Raw genomic sequence first — 22,645 nt, forward strand, 5'->3', positions numbered from 1 at the left:
TCCTTCCTCTTTGTCCCTTCCCTGGATCACACACTCTGGTTCTATTTTATTTGTTAACTGATCCTCAGTCCTCCAAATCACCCAGGCTTGCAACCACAGCCATTTTACCCCCTCTTCTCTCACCACAGAATTGAATCTATCACTTTGCATGATAAAGATTTCTATCGATTCTCTCTGCACAATCTCCCACATCCATCCCTACCTTTCATTGTAGTCCTCACCCCCTTAATTCAAGGCCCATTACCTCAAGCTTAGAAACCACAAGAGCTTCCTCCCTAGATCCCTGGCTGCAATTCTGTTTTCCATGATGCTTCCAGAAAACTCTTTGGAGTCTCTGGTCCCTGAAAAACCATGGAATGTCTTCCTAGGCTTTGTACTGACACGAGTTGACATTCCTTATAGAAGTCAATTAAACTGAGTTGGCTTCAGTGAGATGGACTGAATCTTTCCTTAGATTCAGACTGTGCAGATCTGAGAGTCTATTTACCCAGTCCCTTTAGTCCTATTTCCGTCATTTCTTGGGTTTTTTCACCACTCTGGCTTTACATACACCATTACCCTTTACAGGTTTTTGTTTTTAAATTACATCATTCCTAATAAATCTTTGCACACAGTAGGTATGCTAATGTCTGGCATACCTGCCTTTGTTTTCTGTTGGTGGAAATCTCTCTCTATCTTGGAGATCTGATTTAGAGACCACCTCTACCAGACTGGCTTCCCTCTTCACTCACAGATTTAATGGTTTTATCCCCATTTCTAAAACTGTAAATTTGTTTATATTGCACCAATGATCATCTGTTTGTGGGTGCATCGATTTTAAATGGAAATTGAAGGCAGGGGCTACTTCATCAATGTTTATATTCCTCACGGTGCCTATAACAGGGACAATATGCATTTCACCTATTGTCTTGACTGTGTTATATGTCTCCCCATAAAGCAAAATAATCCCTAAAACCCATCTATGACTTTTCTACATACAATAGTTCCTGGCAAAGTTCTAGGCTCAAAGTAGGAACTGAAAAAAATAACAGTTGGTCTCATAACCAAGTATGGAACATATGGGATATGCTGCTGTCAGAAGCAGTGGGGTCCACACTGGCAGAGCGGAAGAAGCAGGCTGGAATCATATAAATTCAGTTGGTCATATAAATTCAGTGGTCTTCAAAGAGTAAGACAGTGAACATCCTCACAAGAACAAGAAGGAAGCTTTTGGCAGCAGAGTGCCCTTGGAGAACAAAGCACAGAAACACAGAGACAGTGACCCAAGGCTTGTGGCTTGGAGGAAAAATAGCAAACTGGTTTCTGATCCCTGGATGCACACAAACAAAGAGTTAGGCAACCCAGTATGCACAGTCCTGCAGTGTCAGCCTTGTGCAAAAGATTAACAGCCAGTCCTAAAGGCGACTAAAGATCAGGCACAAGACTGCAAAGCACGGAACACCTCACTGGCAGCAGGCCGCCACTGCAGAGCAATGAGTGCCCATGCCCCACCTCCTGGCCCCCAAGGAAACGGGCACCATGTGATCATTTACCAATTAATACAGCATCTCAATAAAGCAAAGAGATTCTCAGAGATGGCCAAGTGGCTGGCCAGTGTTTCTGAGGCTGCTAGATAGAAAATACCAATTTCATCTTAATGACATTGAGGAAAAGCAAAGGGAACCCGGAAATTTGAATCCTGGTTAAATACTAACTCCTGAATTCCTAATCTGCAGGGGAAGACAGAAAGCATGCATAACTAAGGGTAGTGCTTGGCACTTAGCAGGAGCCCAATAAAATGTTTACGAGAAGGCTAGTAATTCAGGTGAATCAGACTCTGTAAGAGAGGACCTGGGACATGGCAGGATCTCTATAAATGTCCCCAACTTCCTTGACTGCTATAGTCCATATCCTGTTTCTACAACAAAACATTGGAGACTGGGCAACGTATAAAGAAAACAGGTTTTCTTGGTTCACAATTTTGAAGGCTGAAAGCTCAAGGAGCATGGCACCAACTCTGGTGAGGGCCCTCTGGCTGAGTCATCTCAGGACTGCACCATGATGGTTGCAGGTGGCAGAGGGAGATCTCATGGTGAGATGGGAACCAGAGAACTAACCAGAGATCAGATGTGCTCTTTCATAATCAGCCTCTCACAAGAACTACATCAATTTCTATGGGCAGTGCCCCCCAAAAGCAATCACTTCCTACTGAATCCCACCTCTTGAAGGTCCCACACCACCTCCCAGCATCACCCCCTTGGACTCAAGCTTGTATATGAACTCTCAGGCCACACCCAAACCATGGCACGGGGCATGGGCGCTCATTTCTGCAGTTCAGCGACAAGTTTCCTTGAAAGGCAAGGCCACATGTTGGACCCTTTTCTGGCCCCACTGCACCTGACATAACACCTTGCACATCACGTGAGCTCAAAAACTCTCCCATGGTTGGCAGCCTCTGACTGAAAGCCACGCCATATGTAATCGCCAAACACAGGCTCCTGAATGTAGGTGAACCGGTCAACCCAGGAACAATTTTACACTTTGATGATCGACAGCATTGTCTCCAATGAACTGAGTAGAAGTGAATGCACTGGTAAGTGTTGTAATCCATGTGATGACAGGGCTTAAACTAACACAGCCCACACTGTACTTCCAGGCATACACCACACACACACATACACACGTAAGAAGGTACTAACGATGAGGAACCGAGGGAGCTGTTTCTGAACACCCTATAGAGACGGACAGACAAGAATTGGGAAAGCAATAGTCTCCCCAACAGTTGTTAATATATAGGAAATAAAGATAGCAGGAATTGCCAGCCTAGTGTTTTAAAACTGCATTTTCTTTGCTTTCTGCTTTTAAATTACAGGCTGCAAAGTCATCGAGGAGAAAGCTTTAAGAAAACTTCCATTTGCTATGGTATAGCTCACCAGTCTTTCTTCGCCTAAAAAATAAATAAATAAACCCCTGGAAACGTTTCTTTCTTCTCGTGGACATTAATAATGATAGCTTGAACTGTAAAGATTTGGTTTTTACTGAAGGTAATGGAGTAATGTTTATTTCCATTAGACTAGGCCTATAAAATCCTCTTTTTATAACCAGGAGCCTACAATTTCAAAACAGCAAAGCTTGACATTTTGGTCTCTGACAGGCAACACTTAATATTGGGATGTTTTAAAAATCTATATGAAAAAAGCTCTTAATACAAGATAGGCCGAACATTTTCCCTGCAAATGGTTTGTTTTAGCTATCTCTCTTGCTCATGGATGGACAAGGAAAATCAGACAGCTTATTGGCTTACTTGGTTAGGCCAGGTTAAAGGGATGTGATGCTGAAACACTCTTAGAGACGCTTGCCCTTGGGCTAAAAACAGCAGGCACTAGAGAATTATCTTCAATACAACCAGGCTCGTTCTGCATTGGGAACGCAGATAACTGCAATATGTTTCCATTTTGGGTCATCTCAGAGCCTCTTTTTGCACAAGTTTGGCCTGCTGTAGCTGACTATTTAATTCATTTCTGATTCTATTTGTCACATTTGCTCTAAGAGATATTGCCCTGGGGGTTCTTGATGGAGGAATCCTTCTTATTTAATTCTACTGGTTTTGTTAAACTCTAATGAGATGTTGGCCTGCGGAGCCCAAGGTAGACAGGGCCCATTAGAAGGCTAATTCATTAAAACACATAAGGAAGAACCTACTACGTGCAGCCTTTTTTCTTGTCTTCCTGCTAAGTGGTGGAAATGCAGTTTACTTTTTACTATAAGGATGGTTAGCTTCTGATTAGTCGACATCTCGTGAGTAAATAATCTAGCAATACTGATCAATTTTCCTCTCTGCTCACCCTGTCAGCAGACAGTTTTACTACCCTGCATCTTCACGGCACTCCATTCCTAACTTTAACACAGAGCTCACCCCTTCATCTCCTAATCAATGGTTCAGGTCTCTCTTTTTCACACCTGAAGGAAAACCGTATGTGTCACACATGATATATGTAAAACAGTTTGCTGTTATGAGCCACTAAATTAGTGCTTGGCATGTGGCTTATAAATGGGGCCATTTAAGAATGAATGAAGTCATCTTCCATATTAGGGTGTCTTGCGTAAGAATATGCTGGACTAGAACATACCAATCATTCCACATCTAGGACTGGCAGACTATTCCCTTCTAACAAAGACAGCTCACCAAGGCCCTTGCTACAACCGTCAGAATGTCCATGATTGCAATCGCACAACAGAAACCAGAGACTGGAAGGAACATAAGGTGGAACTGAGCCTCTCCAAGTGACTTTTTCAGCCCGGTTCCTATGCTCACAACCTATAAAGGAAAGTAAGGCCAAAAACATTCACAAGGTCTCAAAGGCCCAAATTCCTTGAGGAATTAGCCATCTTTGCTCCACTTGATGTCTGCTTAGTTCCTGGACTTGATTCGCCCAAGAAATCAGGTTACTGCTGTATAACCACAGCTCAGTAAACTTACACAATCATGCAATCACTTTTCCACAAGAGATAAATCTTTCTCATTGCCACTATAGACAAGGAAACAACATATCAAAATAATTGCAAAACTCTGAAGGCTGAATTCATTGAGAGGGTTCAAATAGACCAGGTAATTTATTTTGGTAAAGGAAATTTTTGAAATCCATGCATAGCTTTTCCGTAGTAGTTTCCATGAATCTTTTGAAGACAATACAATTTAAACAAAATTTTTTAACACCAAAGTAAACTTATCTTTTAATTTGCAGTACTTTCCTACATTGGGAATCAGTGGCCCTATATTTGCATGAGCTCCCAGGTGACAACTGGATCTTTGCACAGCGCAATAGTCACTCGAATGCTCTGCAGTCCCAGAGAGATGTCTATTCTTTAGCTGTTTATTGAACATGAGAAATGTCCCCTCTTCAGCTGGGGGCAGGAGTGAATGCCCTGTGTCTCCAGGAGATGTTTAGCAATGCCTTTATGTGCCAATGAAGCCACATGTCTCCCAACTGCCATTAAAGCCACCCCTATATCCGAACATCAAGTCTTTCCGGTGAGTAAGAAGGTTAGTGCACAACCACTCTGGCAGGCACAGCACACGCTGCTGTCATTGTTGGCTCTGCTTCCAAAGGTCTCTTGGAGAACATGCCCTCAGGTCTTTGATATGTCTTATTTTTAGCGTGACTTGTTCCAATGGCCAAGAAGGCCATTTCAGTTTGTGTCTCTCTGTCTCTGTGCCTGTCTCTCCATCTCTCAGCTTGGCAGAACTGCTGTAAGCTCATCCACTAATAGGCACTAGAGAGAGTTAGAATATGCCTAGCACTGCACTAGGCACTGAGGAGGTGACAAGTTACCAGCATCCTTATGTAGTTTCTGAATGTGATAGGAGGGTCCCAAAAATTCCTCAAAAATTGAATGAAAAGATATGTCTATTTTGGTGTGAAATAAATCGTGAAACCCATGTACAATTTTTTCATGAAAAAAATAGTTTATGAGAAATGGATATTATGAGAAAATCATGCATGGATTTCAAGACATTTTTGCACCAAAAAACCTGAACTTTGTATTCTATTTTGCACAGACTTTTTGAACTTCCCTCACAGAATACAGCAGAAGACATACAGCCAAAAAGCTGTCCCTTGGACAGTCACACCACAGTCCAAAGGCCTTACCAAATGGAGAAGATGCTCTTTTGCACATGTGGCAACAACTCACTTTGTGCCAAAGAGGGCTACAAATACTTTCCTAAATTTAGGCCCTTAATAGTTTATCCTGAGCCTGGTGAAGGCTCCGGCTAAAGACAGACCAAAACAACCAGTCTTGAAAATAGCACTTTGGGACAATACCGTTTATGGAAATGGTATCTATGGAGAATTTCTCTGCGATTCTCACTCCTCCAGACTTTTTTCCGACGGCACTCAAAGACAGATTTAATTTCTGATAACCTCTGACTGCACACCTTCTTCTATCTCACCTTGTACACTTCATTTGCACCAATTCCCTACTTTCCATTGCTGGGCTCCAGGAGGGGCACATAGATGGCTGGGGAAGTCAGCCTTGCACAAAGCCTGGAATCAGATTTTATGCTACTGGACGAAAGGTCGGGCAGAAAGGTTCACCGCTGGCACAATTAATCCGGTCACTCAGGGACCATCCATTGGTTCAAGAATAGCTTGCAGGTGAGTGATGGACAGGGTCACGGCTGCCTGACTGCATCAGAGGCTATTATGACAGCCATAAAGAGGAAGAGAAGAATTGAACAAGGGAAAGAATTACTCCTGAAAGGGACATGAAGAGAGACACAAATGCCTTCGTACAAAGGATAAGTGTGGGTAGTACCAGGGGAGCCGGGCAGCTTACTGTGGTCACGGAGGACAGCAGTCTTTGAAATCTCCCAAGTTTGAATATTAATGAGGGGTCACAGCCTAACTAAGGATCAGAACACAGACATGGAAACCCCAGCTGCCCATTCTCAGGAGAAAGGTGCCAGAGCCAGTCAAGGGAGCTTCCACAAGAAGAAACAGGTAAGTGGGGCATAGCAAAATTAGATGTATGGAACTCAGTCTTGGACATGGTCTGAAATCCTTTCTCCAAACCCAAGGAGCACAATTCATCATCCTTTTTATAAGTGCTAAGGTTGGTGATTGACTTATAATGTTCTCCAAACAAAATGAGAGGATAAAGGGAAGGATTCTACTACAATTTAGCAGGCCAAAAAAAAAAAAAAAAACCACAAAAACATACATAAGTGAATTGTGCATTGTTAGGGTAGTGGTTTATTTGGGGGCAGGGTAGAACAAATATGGAAAGCATAGGCAAACATGGAAGCACAGGCAATTTCATTTTAAACTAATGTGAAGAATCACTCAATGTGAACTCCGTTAAGCTGTATTTAGCTTGACCGATGTCCCTGTGGCCAAAGACTTTTATGATTGACAAGAAAAAAACAGTGGTATCTTTATTAGAGGAAGTGATGTCACGAGTGATGTAATGATGCCTACAATCTCATGGAGCAACCTCTCCGTTAGTACTACTACATGGGAAAGACTTGCACAATAAATCAAAACTCTGTGAAAACACTGTAGATCTAAAACTGTGTGTGTTTGTATGTATGCCTCATTTATCTCGCACATCAGCAGGCACTAATCCACATAGGCGCTTGTACAGATGCATCAAAACAGCCAACTTGCTCAGGCTCCGAACTTGCTAGGAAAGCATTTTACTGGCACGATTTCAAAGTCATTTACATATTTTCCTTACCTTAAAAAGTACAAGAATTGATTTCTGTAATGTCGTATGATATTGCAAAATGACTATAGTAAGCTATAGAGAAGCAGAGAACAGGCTACCGGCCTCCAAGCAAAGAGATCCAGACACAGTGCTTGCTGGAGTGTTCTCCCACTTCAGGCAGGTGTCTGTCTCCTTTGGTTGGCTCTCATGTCTCACTGAGCTTGCCTTGTCGCCATCATCTCAATTCACGCCCTACATCATTTCTTCTGACAACCGATGTGCTCCGAAAACAGATACCCAGACTGATGTAAATTGTATGTTAAACAAAAGGAAGCAGGCATGTGTGAGGCTAAGAGAAGCTTATCTGAGAATAAAATGTATTCCACGAGAGGGAAATTTTCTCAATCTGGTTTAGCTTCTCTGAGACATTTTTACAAATGGTGTATTTCTCAGCTATGTTTCCAACAATTAATAATACTAAGTTAATCATGGCCAGAGAAATGAGGTCCTCTAGTGTGAATTATAAAAATAGCCACTCTGATTAAGTACAACGTGTGTCCTATCTATGGAACATACATCTTCTCTTTCAACGAAACGTGTAGCTAGAAATAAAAATGAACCGGCAGCCAAAGGGAAAAGGTAGGCGCCGTGTTTTGTTTCTCTACACCACAAACGCAGCAGGGAGGTGACACAGTCCTCTTGGAGGGTATCATCCCTTTTGCTGACTCAGAGAAGAAACACATTTGCCATTCAAAGACAAATTAAGCAGGGCATGGCTTGCGCTATATGGCTTCCCAGACAGGGTTATCTGCCAACAGCAGGCAACATTTAGTTACTTCCAAATGCATCTAAACACAGAAAACTCTTGGGTACCATGTGGACAGAATGTCTTTTTCAAAATTTTCAGTTGGAACAGATTTTGCAAAGCAGTCCAGACTAGATTTGTCCCAGGAGAAACTGACACAAATTCCTTTAGGACAGGGGCAGTCACTCCAGCTCCCTGGCTGGGATTGCAGGTGACGGGATGAGCTGGGCGGTGGCATGGTGACCTAAGGTAAATCTCAAACCTGCTACATGCAGTGCCCTGGAATCAGTGAAACTAGCAAGGGAAAGAAGCCACTTATCCCATAAAGCTTTGCTGTGCTCAAATTCCCAGGCATTTTTCCAGACTCTTCTCCAGTGGGAACAGGAAATGAACCTGCCCATCAGGCAGCATTGCCTAAGAGAAAAAAAGCCAGGCTGAAGCTGAGATACATAGCTCAGAGGAGCGCAGAGTGTCCCTGCCTAAGCATGGCCTGGCAAGGCACAAGAGAATCTTGACATGAGATCTTTGGACAGAATCAGGGCTGGCGAGGATCCCTGGACACCCAAGAGAACTATGTCTGGAATATGGAAGCCCAGACTGCACATCTGAGTAGATGAGATGACACCCAGAGAAGCTAATGTCCCTAGGCCAAGAGCCCATGGAAAAACCAAGGGCATTCTTAGAACAGAGGCACTTTTTCCTCTAAGCAAGAGCCATTTAAAAGCAGAAATGAAGTCCCCTGAAAGCACTGGAGAGAAGAGATTTAACCTGGAGTATTAGAGGGATCTGTAAAAGTTCCAACTGAGTAAGGCATGCAGGCTGTGACGGTTGGTACCTCCGCAGAGAGGAGGGATGGGGTGAGTAGCTCTTCCTGCTCGGGTCTCTTCCGCTGCGGGAGGGCAGCCTCTGGATAGCACTGTCCCAGGCGTGAGGCAATGCGATTGCACTTGGCGATGAAGGCTCCTAGAGACGGAAAAGCCACGATCCCAGGGTGTCTCTTAGAGGCCAAACGTGTGTCTGCCCCTCCAGCCAGACCGAAACCTCATTCTCAGACACAAAGGTCAACAGACCTAAAACGGAACAGAACAATTCCCGTCCATGGATGCCCCGCACGCCTCGCCTCGCCTCGCCGGGGGCACAGCCTTCTGATCCCGCGAGACTTCCCCAGTGGCGAAAGCGCTTCCCACCGCTGGCCTTGCTCTCTTCCCCTGGGCTCGCACCCTCTTGCTTTCTCACAGCAGGTCCAAGGAGCGCGCTATCATCTCACTCAATACACTGTGTTGTAGGACGCTGTGAACTCTGGGTCTTCCAAAGTCAGACATTCTGCCCCACGGCCCTGCATTTTGTTGGACCCCATGCCTGGGTTCTGGGTGGGAACCCAGGAGAAATGTTCTTCAGTAAAATTCCACTTCAGGGTGAAGGCATCTCCGGAGATTACAAATGCAAGAAGGGCAGAATTTATCCGCGCATGAGGTCCAAGAGAAGAGGCAGGTACACAACACCCCTGCTTTGCTCTGTGTGGCAGACAGCTTCTCTCACTTGATTTTAAAGCCTCATCATCACTAACCAGGAACAGCATGCCGCTGGCCCCTGCATCTACTCTTAACCACAGTATGCCCAGAGATCTGCAGGAAGCTAAGAATCCTAATGGCCAAAAATAAATATGAGTACATAAATCTGCGAGCGAATAGATGAACTTTGCAAATCCGTAAGCATTAAGACATGTGAAGCTATGCCAATGATGGAAATCAAGTACTTTGGCCAGCAAATGGCTTCTGGGATGAGAAACTGTGACCACCCACATCCCAAGTGATAGGAGATGAAAAGACTCTCCTTAGTAATAATCCCCAGTGATATCTGCACTGTGCTTTTTAGCATATCCAAAGCGCTGTCTCCAGGTCTTGAAGTCAGGAACTTAGCCGGGGAAGTCGAAATGATTGCAGATACAGCCTGCAATGCCTTCTTGTCTTCGGGCCATTTGAAGAAAGATGAGGGGAGTCGAACACATCTAAGACTTTCTCAAAAGTGAAAAAAGACTTGTATCAGTTCTACTCACGCCTGTGGTGCACAGAAATATCAACTACTGTGGAAACAGGTTTTTGAGTTTCTCCCAAGCTAATGGTGAGGGCATTTCATTCGTCTTTTTCCTGTCAGTAAGCTGCAAATTTGGTTCAATAATTTACTTTCTGCAACTCTCTAAAGCCTCTATTGTAGGAAAATTTGAACTAAGTGTCCAGCTTTCATTCTTCCCTAAAGTTCCAGCAATGAATTAAGAGTTAACTGACAGCAAAGGAAGACCTTTCTCTCTGTCTCTCTCTCTCACTGTCCTCTCTGCCTGTCAAAAAAAAAAAAAAAAAAAAAAGGGGGTTAACAGAAGGCCGGCGCCGCGGCCAGCTCTCTGCTGTGGCCAGGGAAGGCAGTGGAGGATGGCCCAAGTGCTTGGGCCCTGCACCCCATAGGAGACCAGGAGAAGCACCTGGCTCCTGCCTTCACATCAGCGCGGTGCGCCGGCCGCGGTGTGCCGGCCGCAGCGCGCCGGCTGTGGCGGCCATTGGAGGGTGAACCAACGGCAAAGGAAGACCTTTCTCTCTGTCTCTCTCTCTCACTGTCCACTTAACTAAAGTGCAAAAGGCAGAGTTTGCCAGAGTCTATTTGGAGAATTTCATGACAATTAGCACTGGTTTGTGCCTCAAGAATAGAAACACACACACACACACACACACACTCCAAAAATTGTTTTAAAGGAGAACAAAAAATAGCTACTCACACAACACACAGCCCAGCAAAAGCCTCTAAACCCTGGCTGAAAAGAATACTATTGGTTGACAGCAGATTAACCAATTAGCACTCACCCAAGAAAAGCTAGAGTTGGGAGGGAGGAGAGGAAAGAAACTCATCAACAGTAATATCAACTTCACAATAGCCCTGTTTATCTACCCAGAGGAAGTGCTACCTCCCCACTTTTTTTGTGACCCTCTCGACAATTCTGGGGGAAAAATATTAGTTCAACATTATCGCAAGGCAGGATATGACTCTATTTATGTGACAAGTTGACAACATACAATTTCATGCTTGTTGAACTGATCGGTGTTATATATTCACTGTGAATATTATGAAGCCTCACCATTATAAATATGAAACAGTATACACTTATTCAAAATAACTCCAGCAGTGGCAATTTATAGCTCGGTTGTTTGTACTCTTATGAAGTCCAAATGCCACCTTAAGAAGCTGCAGCTCGCAGAAACAGATGTGCAGTGTGACTGTGACCAAAATGGATTGACGATGACCTATGTGAAAGCAGGCTATTACATTTTGGTTTGCATGGCAGCTGACACTGGTTTGTATTTAGCTATGTGAGTGTTGGGAACACTGTGTCCTTAAAGTTCTGTTTAAACATGGGCCAAGACATTTGTCTACTGGACTAATTATTTTACCACCCTTCTATGGCAAGGAGCCCTCTTTTTTTTTTCCTTAAAAAGAATGTGAGTGTATATGTGCACACACCGGCACACATTGCCACTCTGCTTTGTAAAGTTACAGCAAGGACTTTAAACCTTGGTCATGTCAGGTGAATGTTGGCAAGGTTTCCCGAATGCCTGCATAACAGGATTGTACCACTTTCTTGATCAGGTGCCTGGGAACAGGACAAGGCCACAAACCATCAAATCATAAGCTGTCACAGCAACTGTTCTTGGTCAGGTTTTTTTTCCTCCTCCTTCCTCTACCCTCCCTTTCTTTCCCTTAGTGAGCTGCAACCAATTTGCAAGTGTTCGCTTCCACAAGGACAAATTTGGAATAGTGAAGAACAACACAATTTATCCAAATGTGGAAGGAAATGAAGGAACCAGGCACCTTGCTAAAGCTAGATATCAAAAATTTGCATAAGTAGTTTCCCAACAACAGAGGTGCTATTTGGAACAAAATAAATTGCTTGTATTGTATGCAAGGGCACAAACCTTCACCAACTTTGCGGTTGCTTTCTTGCTTATACATTTCTTAAGTACAGTCAGATATTTCTGCTTGGAAGTTCAAGTTAGAAGCCCTCAGCGGGCAAACCTACAGAGGTAATCGTTTATAGACTTGGAAGTCTTCAACATCTTAATTTGGCAATTAAGAAAAAGAAATCACAAATAATTGAAATATGAATTAAGTTCTGTCCAGATTTTCCTAGTGATTCTGCTATTTCTTATGTGTTTGTTTATTTGTTTGTTTGTTTCTTATTTGTTAGCTCTGAGGCTGGCTCCCAGCTCTTTGGGAACTGGCAAAGCATTCAGCAGCTGGAATCCTCAATCTCTTTTGAATCATCTTAATTAAAGTGATAGTGTTCTGGAGCTTCCCCATTCCCCCAAAGTCTGCTATCCATAATCTGCATCTCATTCTACTTTTCCTGTTGTGCTGAAGTGAAGGTGTTGTCAGTCTGTCTAGTAAATCCAACCCACAAGATAACATAATCACATGCATTCAGTTCTCAGGGACCTTGGCGGTTCTTATCTCCTTGCTTTTATGATCTCTTATGAACAGCCAGGAATAGCAATTTGCAGCCTGTTTATAAAACCATCTTGGTCTGAACCTAGCCTTCTCCTCTTTTATCATCCAGCATATTCTGCAGCTAAATCCCATTCACCACAGCGAAATTTGCTCTGAGCTCCATTTTTAGAATAATGTAAGTATTCGCCGTGTGTGGAACGTCATCAAACACGCAATGGAGGGCAATTATCATTTCAATGAACTATTTGTTAATAGAGGATGTGTTGTGTGCTTTGCTTAGATTTATTGATATGCTGCCTGATGCTATTTAGTACATGTTCCTTGGCATCTCAGGCCAGAGGCTCTCCTACTCCCACGGATCTGCTTCTGTGTGCTTGGCCTACCTTGATTTTACTATTATCTCACCTAGAACGTTGAACACAGTGCTCAAGTTCTGTGTGTGAAGTCACAATTGTTGCCTATTAAGTGTTCCAAGCTACCCATTTTTATTAACAGTTCCTTTATTAAATCCTTAATAACACAGATAGAATAGTTAGTTAATTTGTGTGTTGAGCCATGGATGTTAATTTGTAAACATAATAACATACTGCAATCATTTGCATAATAGCATTTTAATCTTTTTAGTAAAAGCTGTAATTCCCTACAAAGTACACTGCAGTAGAAACTAAGTGACTATTGGTAATAATACAAAAGGCCTTAAAATTCTGATCCTATTATAGCGTTGGAACATACCCAAACTGCTCCCATAATCTCTGAAATGTTACTGTTCTCTGATTTAGGTGTCTGTGTCAAGAATAAAAATGAAGTATAACTGGTAGCAGTAGACTATTTCCTAAATGTAATTTAGTATTCACTAAGCACCAGCACTTTGCAAATAGCTCTGAGGCTTGCCTTCAAAGTTCAGAGCTCCAGCCACGCATATTGTGTGAGGAACACCATGGAACTCACTCCCAACTCAGCTGAGCTGCAGAGAAGGCACTGACAAATCGCGCTGACTTGGCATAGGGAGGGCTGTGGGCCACCAGGGATTTGGTTAGAGTCCCTCCCTCTTTTCTGCTCCACCGACCCCCTAAAAGGAGGAGACCTGTTCAGAGAAGCAAACCTCTTTGGAGAAGGAGGTCCCTATAGAGGGCTCAGTCTCTAGAACCCATAAACACCAATCACAAGACTGGGTAAAAAAAAGAGAGAGACAGTAAAAGCAAAGAAGAAAAAGAAAAAGTGAAGGGTGGTAGTTTTAAAAGTCAGGCCAAGTCATTTTACGCAAGATCTGGTCATTCATTAATCCATCTGCCTGCAAACCTTGAATGGATAACTTGCAGTAGTAATGGAGATAGGCAGGTCGACAAAATATTAGTGTTTAGAATCTGAAACGGTGCCAATCAGTCTATCCTTTTGAAAAAGGAAAGGGCACACAAGTATCTCCTGTCATTGTTTTGGGACAAATGTCTGAATGGATGAGAAGTCATTAATCTTTGGAAAATGTTGCCCTTGCCCAAAATCAGCCTGTGTATTTCACCGTGGCGCTCTCTCCCCTTTCCCCCTGCTCTTGGGAGTCAGCATCTTTGGCCGGCAAGAGAAAACGCAGAATCCTGCCTTGCTTTCAAAGGGTACCTCCGAGTGCACAATCTTAAAAGTAACCTGAGAGGTTCAAGCAGCAGCAGCAGCAGCAGCAAAAGGGCCCTGACAAAGTTGCTTTATATCACAGGCAACTCATTTCATAAAACCCACAATAAAAGTTTTCACTGCCAGAAGAATTGGCACCTAATTATAAGCCACAAATTAACCTTGTTAAAAATGTGAAGTCTGGGAGAGGGGATGGTGACGGAGCCAGTTCACAGTTTAACAATGCGGTCTTTAATGTACCTCTTTTGATCTGCTTTTGTGTGCATCTCATTCAGAGGTGAGCCATCTGCTGGGCTGTGCTTCCAGGACATTGCATACAGACTGGGGTCCATGGCCAAACAAACATGACACAATTTAAGCTTACTGTGCAGGCATAAGCTCTCGCTATAGAAATAGACAGCCTGCCCAGTGCAGCACCCTGAGCCTCAATCACTTCATCTACCTAGATGAGCCTAAGAAGCAATGAGCCACTTGTCCCTGATTCTGCTCCAAGACTTCCTCCTTGTGAATTTGGGTCTCCACTTATAATTTTGGCCCCAAAGATATCCAGGCAGAGATGTTTTTATTTAAATGACCCACTTGAGAGTCTAGGAGGTTGGAAAAGCCTAGGACAAGCTCATAAAATGACTCACCTAGTTCTTAGAGAACCCAAAGCATCTGACATGAAATTGTTAGTCTATCTATCACACACATACACACACCAAAAAGGAAAAAAAAAAAAACAAAAAACACAAAGTAGTGCCTTCTCAAATCACTGCCTAAATAATCATAGAGTTCCACTTTCTAAATTGCCAGTGCCCAAGAACTGGGTCAAGTTCCATGACACACAGCATCCAACTTCATCTTTTGTAGCCACAATACCCATTAACAAAAACTACCACCAAGAAAGTAAGCACCGGTGAATGATGGTCATTGCATCCTGTGACCTACCATTTATTAGGAGGGGTTGATGCCAATAGGCACAGCCTTGTGGGATCAGAACTCCAAAGGCTAATTTTTCCGGTGGTCAACATACTGTCATGGAGAAAATGGGGTGATAAACCAGATGTTCCCAGGATAAAGCAGATGTTATCAAGCCCAGAACTCAAACAGTATTTAACTGAGGTGTGTGCATACACACACACACACACACACACACATGTTGTTAGTCTCCCTTCAAAATAAGTCGACAACAGAAGTTGAAAATAAAGCAGCTCACAAACTCAGTCCGACGGTTGCTTCCTGATTTGTGACTCTCTAAGATGAACATCTAACTGATTTATACCCAGAATTTGGAATTTTGTGGTAGACTACAAATGCAAAGATAAGTACAACATAAATTTTTAAAATACTCCATAAGTCTCCACGAGTTTCAACATTCTTCAATGTTCTTATGTTACAGCCAATTATCTCCCCACTTAAATGGCTATTATTTTCTTACTTGAAGTCTATGTTCTCTCTAAGTGTCATTACCAAGTGTGGCAAAAATCTGGTTGTGGGCTGTAAATTTAATTTAAATGACAAGCATTTATTGATTGCAAATTGGAAATCCCTGAAATCCTTAAAAAGTGATTATTGTAAATTAATTCAGTCTTTTCACATAACAAAGAAGAATTTATTCTCCTGATGATTAAATTAAGGTGAAGTTGTTTTGCCGTGTTTTTGTTTTTTTTTTTTTTTTGTCTGTTTGTTTTGTTAAAATTCCAAGAGGTTTGCCATTCATAGAAAAGTCTGCCTGACCACAGACACAGTCAGAAGCAGGAATTCATTACCATGGAAGGCTGCAAAATTTCCTCCAAGGAGACAAGTGAGAAAAAGCAGACACCATGTAAATTTGTGGATTGGGTTAAATATGTTCTGCCCCGAGGCAGCAGGAGGACGGAGGGCCCCTTTGTAGGAATGACTCACGCATCTAAGGAAGTACTCCAGCTCACAGAGGTGAGCAGAACCTCAACAGGAAAGGTGTCCCTGGCATTCTGGAACCCATCTGAGTTAGCACTCCGGGCTGCTCCCTCTGTAACCTACACATCTTTATCAGGGCTGATGGAATTTTCTTAAAGGTGCTTCGGGTCTGTTTCCTGGATGCCTTCCCTCTGCTACCAGCTTGTACCTGTACCACGCTGGGTCTGGAATGCAGCAGTGCCTGCTGCCCGGCTGCCCCTGCATCCCACTGGCCTAGTCCTCTTCCTACAGTCTGCATTATCACCCGTAAGCATCACCTCCATCATCTTGCTTTCCTGCTACAGATCCTCAGTGACACCCTACTTGCCACCATGTCACCTCAAAGCACTTCTAACTGGGGTCTCATGACCCACTGGAATACTGTACTCACCTTGCACCCAAACTTATACCTTCCACTCCTGTGTTCCCAATAATACAAATTTGACTTTGAGAAAATCAATATCCTCACCTACATACTCTCACTGTGAAAACACTTTTCTCTTATTCTTTTACCAGGCTTACTGCCTCCCTCCTTAGTTAAGAATACACACACACACAGACACACACAAAACATGTGTATACATACATGGTCTTGCAATGTGTGCCAATTGCTAATAAATGAGTATATAATATATATTCCATGCACTAATATATGCACATAGACCTTTATGTGAATGTACAGGTTTACATTGTTTTTTAATTTCTAATACATAAAAACATTGTTATATATGTATTCACATACAATTCTGTATTGTTTGCTACTTAGTTCATGCTTCTTCCTTTTGCCTCCCAAACTAGGCTGAGAGTTCTTTAGGAAAAAGGCTTCTTTTGTGCTTTGTACGTTGGCTTCACACCTCCTAACGCAATCCATACTCTCAATAAACACACGATGGCTCACTCATTGTTCCTGCTATTTTCTAAGAAAATGTCTAGAAAATTTTCAGTGCACAAGAAAGGCAGCTTCCCTCCTCCCAAAATGTTCATGGTCCCTTGAAGTGACAAGATTTGCTATTTTAATGTTTCGCTAAGTACAAGATAAATGCCCATATTTGAAAACTTTAGAATATAACTGGGAGCCAAAAGAAGAAATGTAAAATCATCTCTCTTCCTAATAGAAAGATCAAACACTCTCGAAAGCTCCCACCATTCATCTCCTCGGTGGCCTGTTGCAGGCTACCTTGGATGCTGACAACACAAAACCACCACTCACCCTTCTTCTACTACAAAAGTTCACACTCTCAGCCCTTCCTGAGAGTGCCAGTACTTGGTCTGCATGAGTGCTGGCTACAGCTGGGAGTCCTTCTGCCCCTATTAGCAAAGGTAGGCCTCAGACTGGATGAGAAGTAATGAACTAGAGACAACTGCATTCTCCCTGTCCACCATTCTGGAGACTCCCAACCACTGCATTGAGAGGGAGCAGATGAATGAAGCAAAGACACCCATTCAGTTATTTCATGGAGGCATTAAATCAGGTGTTAAAGTAATGCAGGGACAAGGTGCTCCACAGTGACCAAGAAAGACCAACAGGCTATTTAAACTAACCCCATGCCACCCCCTCTTTACACACTGCTGTGCTGTAAAAGTAGCCCTTTATTCTCCTTCCTCAAACAATGCACAAAGGCAACACAGGGAAGGAAGTTATGTTGCAACATTCTGAAACATAAATCTTGCAAGCCGCCAGTCCAGAGACAGCATCCTGTTTTCCTTACACATGGATCAGATTCAGTGGAGGCTGCACCTATATGCCTTGTGTCCTGTTTTTCCAAGTGGCTTCTGTATGCTACCTGGTCACCTGCATTTACACATCCAAACATAGGTTGTGCAAGCAAAGATCGATGTGTGTGTGTCCAGTTACTCAATCGGCATGTACCACTGCATGCAGGCATACCTTTGCTCCTCCCCAGAATTCATTTTTTTCCACATTTGGACATCTAGCTTCATTTGTTTTAGTACCATCATATTTGGGAAGTTAAACAGAAATTAAACCTATATTCCCATGTAAGGAAGAGACCATTTATTCACTCCACTTTTGTAGTGTTCTACTGTATTGCAGTGTAGCCCTGAAACCCACTCTCTGCTTTGACTAGAATTCAGAAAGCCCACAGCCTGTTTCCTGGAGCGTCAAGGTGCTCCCTGAGTTGGGGGAAAGTGTTTACCATTGCAGTGCTTTCTTTCCTTTGGGGACTCAGAGGTAGAAAATGCCTGTGACTGGCCAGGGCCCACGACTGGCTTGCTCCAGGACAAGGGTTTCTCAGATGTGATGAGGCAGGGCTTTGAGACCTGGAAGCCGCTGAGCACAGGTGAAAAGTCCCTGTGAGACCTTGAATCCCGGGAGTGACTTCAGTAGAAGCAACACAAAGCCAGGCCCTTTCACGGGGAAAGACTCTGCTGTGGAATGTCACCTATGCCCCCAAGGACACATTCTTCTGCCATTCTAGAAAAGATGTCTGAGTTGACCAGAGGGCAAAGAGTAGAGGCATCACCCCACTACATGAACGCTCATGAAGTAGCTGCTGTTTGTGACATGATTGCCACATGTGACCTGACCCTTTGCCTAGATAAAAAAAAAAAAAAAAAAGTGGATTTTGTGACGTCAGTGCAACTGCTATGGAAGCCCATCTGAACAGTCATTTTTGCTGTCCCTAGACATGAGTCCTGAGACTGCTTCTCAGGTGTCTCAACCATTTCACACAGCTTCTCATTCTTTACATCCAGGGTCATACTACGTTTTCCCCAGAAATCTGATCACTTCATTTTATACAGGGGAATTTTAGACACATGTTAAAAAAGATTCTTTTAAAAAAAGTCACTTTAGACACCTTAAAAACAAACAAAAGGTTTACTCCAGCCCTACAGTCCTCGGAAGCCAATTCAGTTCCTTGCAGTGGGGCTGGAATCGTTGGTAGAACATTTGGTTTACTCCCTGGATACCAAGTTACTGCCTTGCCCCATCCTAACGATCAACTCCAGACACTGTCAGATGTCCCCAGGGTGGGGACAAAATTGCCTTTGCCTAAGAATCACTAGTTTAAAATGACCTAATGAGAGATTAAATGAAATTAACCTTGTGTTTTGGAGTGCTGAAAACCATTCTCTAGGTGAGAAAATATTCCACAGGGAAAGAAAAAGGGCAGCCTGGCTTAGCTGCTGTGTCTGTAGACTGACAACTGCCAGGCTGCCGGCTCACGTCTCCTGATGGCATCGATGGGCAGAGCCTTACGCAGGTAACACAACACAGAGTGCGGGCACATCGGCTCATGGGACAGTTGTCTTTTTGAACATAACAGCATACAGGGAGCCCTGGATCACTCCACGCCCCCCCTCCCTGAGTTAGACTCTAACCATCCTCTACAACATGGGTGGCTTGCACCCAGTACGGAATAGCCGATTTTGAGATAAGAATGCCGTAGAGATGGACATTTTTTCAAGTGCTGTTTATTTAATGCAGCATGACTTAGAATGGGCCTGTAACCTGACAAGTGTCCTGAATGAGGAATGTTCAATTTACCAGTTCTAACCGGCCGAGTCCTCACATGAACTCTGTAAGACCCGGCTGAGAAGCCTGGGAAAGTGCAGCTAACCACAAATCTCCAGTGTTTCCTCCACCTTGCTCTATGTCCCTAGCCCCAGCTGCACCGCCCTCAGCATTCTCCTAAGACCCACTGCACGCCACAGACGTATCATAAAATCCAAGCTGTCGGCAGAGCCTGCAGCACCTCAGCTCACCAGCTACTCCTGCCTCCCTGTCAACCAACTCTGAGGGTTCCTGTTCTATTTTTAAATACATTGAGCAAAGAAAACAGCTCCATAGGATTTTAAAGGATGGTTGTCACCCCAATTCACCATTGCCTTATTTTTGTCGCAATGATAGAAACTTTGAAGGGAGATCCGTTTGGGATTCAAATGCCAGGTCTTTGTTTGCCAACTGTGTGATTTTGCAAAACCACTTGCCCTCTCTGAGACTCAATGACTGCATATGTAAAAGGAATAATAATAACAGGACCAAAACAATTGGTTCTTTTGAGGGATGAGTGAGGTGACAAAAGACAAAACATGAGTGTTCCAAAGGGTCATCGTTGCTATTACTATTATTGTTATCAACATTATTACATTCATTGCTCATCAACATTCAACAAGCATTCCTTCAGTGTCTTCTCATGCTTAGGTGCTGGAAAAATTCAATTAGTATTGCAAAACAGGCTTTCTTAAAAGACTCAGGGTTTCAACCAAATAACACTGAGGAATGAAAAAAAAATGTGTTTGCTGGCAGGTACAAAAGCTTTGGATAGAGCCCAGTGGATAGTAGGTGCTCATAAAATGTGAAATAATGATGGTGCTACAACTGTAATATTGGAAATCTTTATTCAGCTCACTCTTCGGAGTTTCCACTGCATGTTTGTCTCTATAAGAAATCACTTATTTTCAAGTAAATGAGTACTGTTCTTATAAGAAAGAACTTCTTTTCCTTAAGTAACAATTTAATAGGAGTAGGTTAACATTCTTTATTATAGGGTAGGTTGATAATAAGGGTCTGGAGTCTGGGAGGTAATTCGGCCTACTGAAAGGGAAGTGAATTTTGACTAATTCATAAGTATATATCAGATCTGTTGAGCTGAGAAGTTTCCATCATATAACAAAATTAGGGCCATGAACCAAAAGTCTAATCATAATAATCAAACTGCTCACCTACTTTGTAATACAGATAAAGGTAGACATCTAACCCCTTGGTTCAAAATAAATCCCTTCTTATACATTGATTTATATTAGCCATCACTGAAGCCTAGTCTCTTTCTGTGGGAATTAAACAGGGATAAACAGGTTTAGACTTTTGTTCTTCTATGTCACAAATTCTTTCACAATCCCTTAGTATTTCAACACAGTTTAATGCACTACATTTGTGGTTCTTAGCCCCTTCTTAAAAACAAAATCTGTTTCCCAAATATTTTTTTCCCATGGCATAGCAAGTATTGAGCTGTGATGAGAAGTCTTTCGATGACAGCAAAGTAACAACCTATTCAGCGTTCAGGCCTATTACCATACCAAACTGGTCCAAGCAAGGTCAATGAAAAACGCATTTTTTCAGAGGAGGTCCTTACCTCGAATATGTTTGAAGGCTCATTGTTGTATTGGTTGGATATTATTTCTGATTGGTCACTGCACCACTTGAGTCCACCCAGAAAGCTGTCTGTATCCAAGTCATTCACATCTAGTTCAGAAAGATCAAGTTCAGGAAGATCTGGGCAAAGAGGCTGGTCTTCACCAACCAGAGCAGCACACTGTAGGAGGCAGAAAAGGGGGAAAATGCTTTTATTAACTTTAGGAATTTATTAAACTGCAAGAGCATGTGATGGGAATTAAGCCTGGTTAATTCGACGACGCCACCAAAGCTGCTCTCTGGGGCTTTAATCACCAGGGAAAACACCCTGAATTCTTTACTCACTTGGCTCTGGAAAGATACTTTGTGTGAGTTATTCCATGCAGAATTCTATCTCAAAGGCTATGGCAAATACCATGCTTTTGTAAAGCCTTCTGTGATTGCTCCAATAAGAAATCAGAAGGATTTGTTTGTACCTCTTTGAAAGTTAGCACTTAGCAAGTTTCAAACTGAATTATGGTTAACTACATGCTAACTTTTACAGTACCTCTAATGGTACAATCCCTTTGAAGGAAGGATACAAATTTGACTTCAACTGGGAAACCCCAAGACATGCACAGAATAGACACTCAACAAACAACTGCTAAATGGAAACCAGAGCACAGGAACTGCATCTCCTCCTTTTAAAAAAGCCTCGAAATCCATTTATCAACTAAAGAGGCTGCCTTTTTGCCTCATCCATGCTTCTGGTACTGACTCATTTACTCTCACGTGGCTTGCCAGGACGCTCTGGACTTCACCCTTAATAAGTGAAAAGCACGTTCCTTGAGATCAAGAGCAACAATCATAGTTTTTTCCTAAGCGGCCACTATCTGTTTCACTGTGTGTCACTTGCAAGTCGCGTATGTGTGTGTGTGCGCATGTGGCTAGCATCACCTGGCACATGGCAAAGAAAAACCACAACAGCACACCACAACCACACTGTTTTCATTATGTATTTATACCTAAACTGTGCTCCAAGTGAACTCAAAATAACTGTTTTTGCTAGGAGTTATGATTTCAGTACATTAAGAGGCTTAAAATAGTCTCTATGGCTTAGCTGCTTATCACCAAGGTTATTTGGACCATCATAGCCATTCACCCTCCTTGCCTGGAATAGTCTTTCCATTGTCCCACCGACTGCTTTCTAAGGAAAGTGGACCCCTTGTACACGAAGGGGTCTCCTAAAGTTGACTTTCCTAACTGCTGGTTCTAATCCACACACCAAAAAGACACCCTGCAGAAACTCCTACTGTAGGGTCCCTGTGAAGTCAGAAACACACAGGCTTTATCCACCTGCGAGGCAAGCTGTCTGAATTAGGGCTCAGCGCTCTGAAGTGGCGCACTCATGGCCCTGCCTCCAAGGTCAGGAGAGATGCTCTGGACTGGGTCACATCCAGGCAGCAGTGGGCTATGAAGCAACAGACCCTCCTTGACATTTAGATTTTGAATAAAATAAATTTTATGCAGGTTTTTTTCCCTCC

General features: G+C 43.0%; 1 protein-coding gene across 10 annotated transcripts in view; it reads right to left on the reverse strand.

Moving 5' to 3' along the window:
* Positions 1-22,645, reverse strand: part of PPARGC1A (PPARG coactivator 1 alpha) — a 361,394-nt gene that overhangs the window by 80,178 nt on the left and 258,571 nt on the right. For all 10 annotated transcript variants that reach the window (XM_070069598.2, XM_051842173.3, XM_070069601.2 and 7 more), the window contains exon 2: positions 21,124-21,303. Coding sequence is in view for 7 of the 10 variants with exons in the window: in XM_051842173.3 (XP_051698133.2) it covers positions 21,124-21,303 (180 nt within the window). In the remaining 3 variants the exon portion in view is untranslated. The remainder of the gene's footprint in view (positions 1-21,123; positions 21,304-22,645) is intronic.

Source organism: Oryctolagus cuniculus, chromosome 2 (genome assembly GCF_051225735.1).
Source record: "Oryctolagus cuniculus isolate XC-2025 breed Fujian yellow rabbit chromosome 2, ASM5122573v1, whole genome shotgun sequence".
NCBI lineage: Eukaryota > Metazoa > Chordata > Mammalia > Lagomorpha > Leporidae > Oryctolagus > Oryctolagus cuniculus.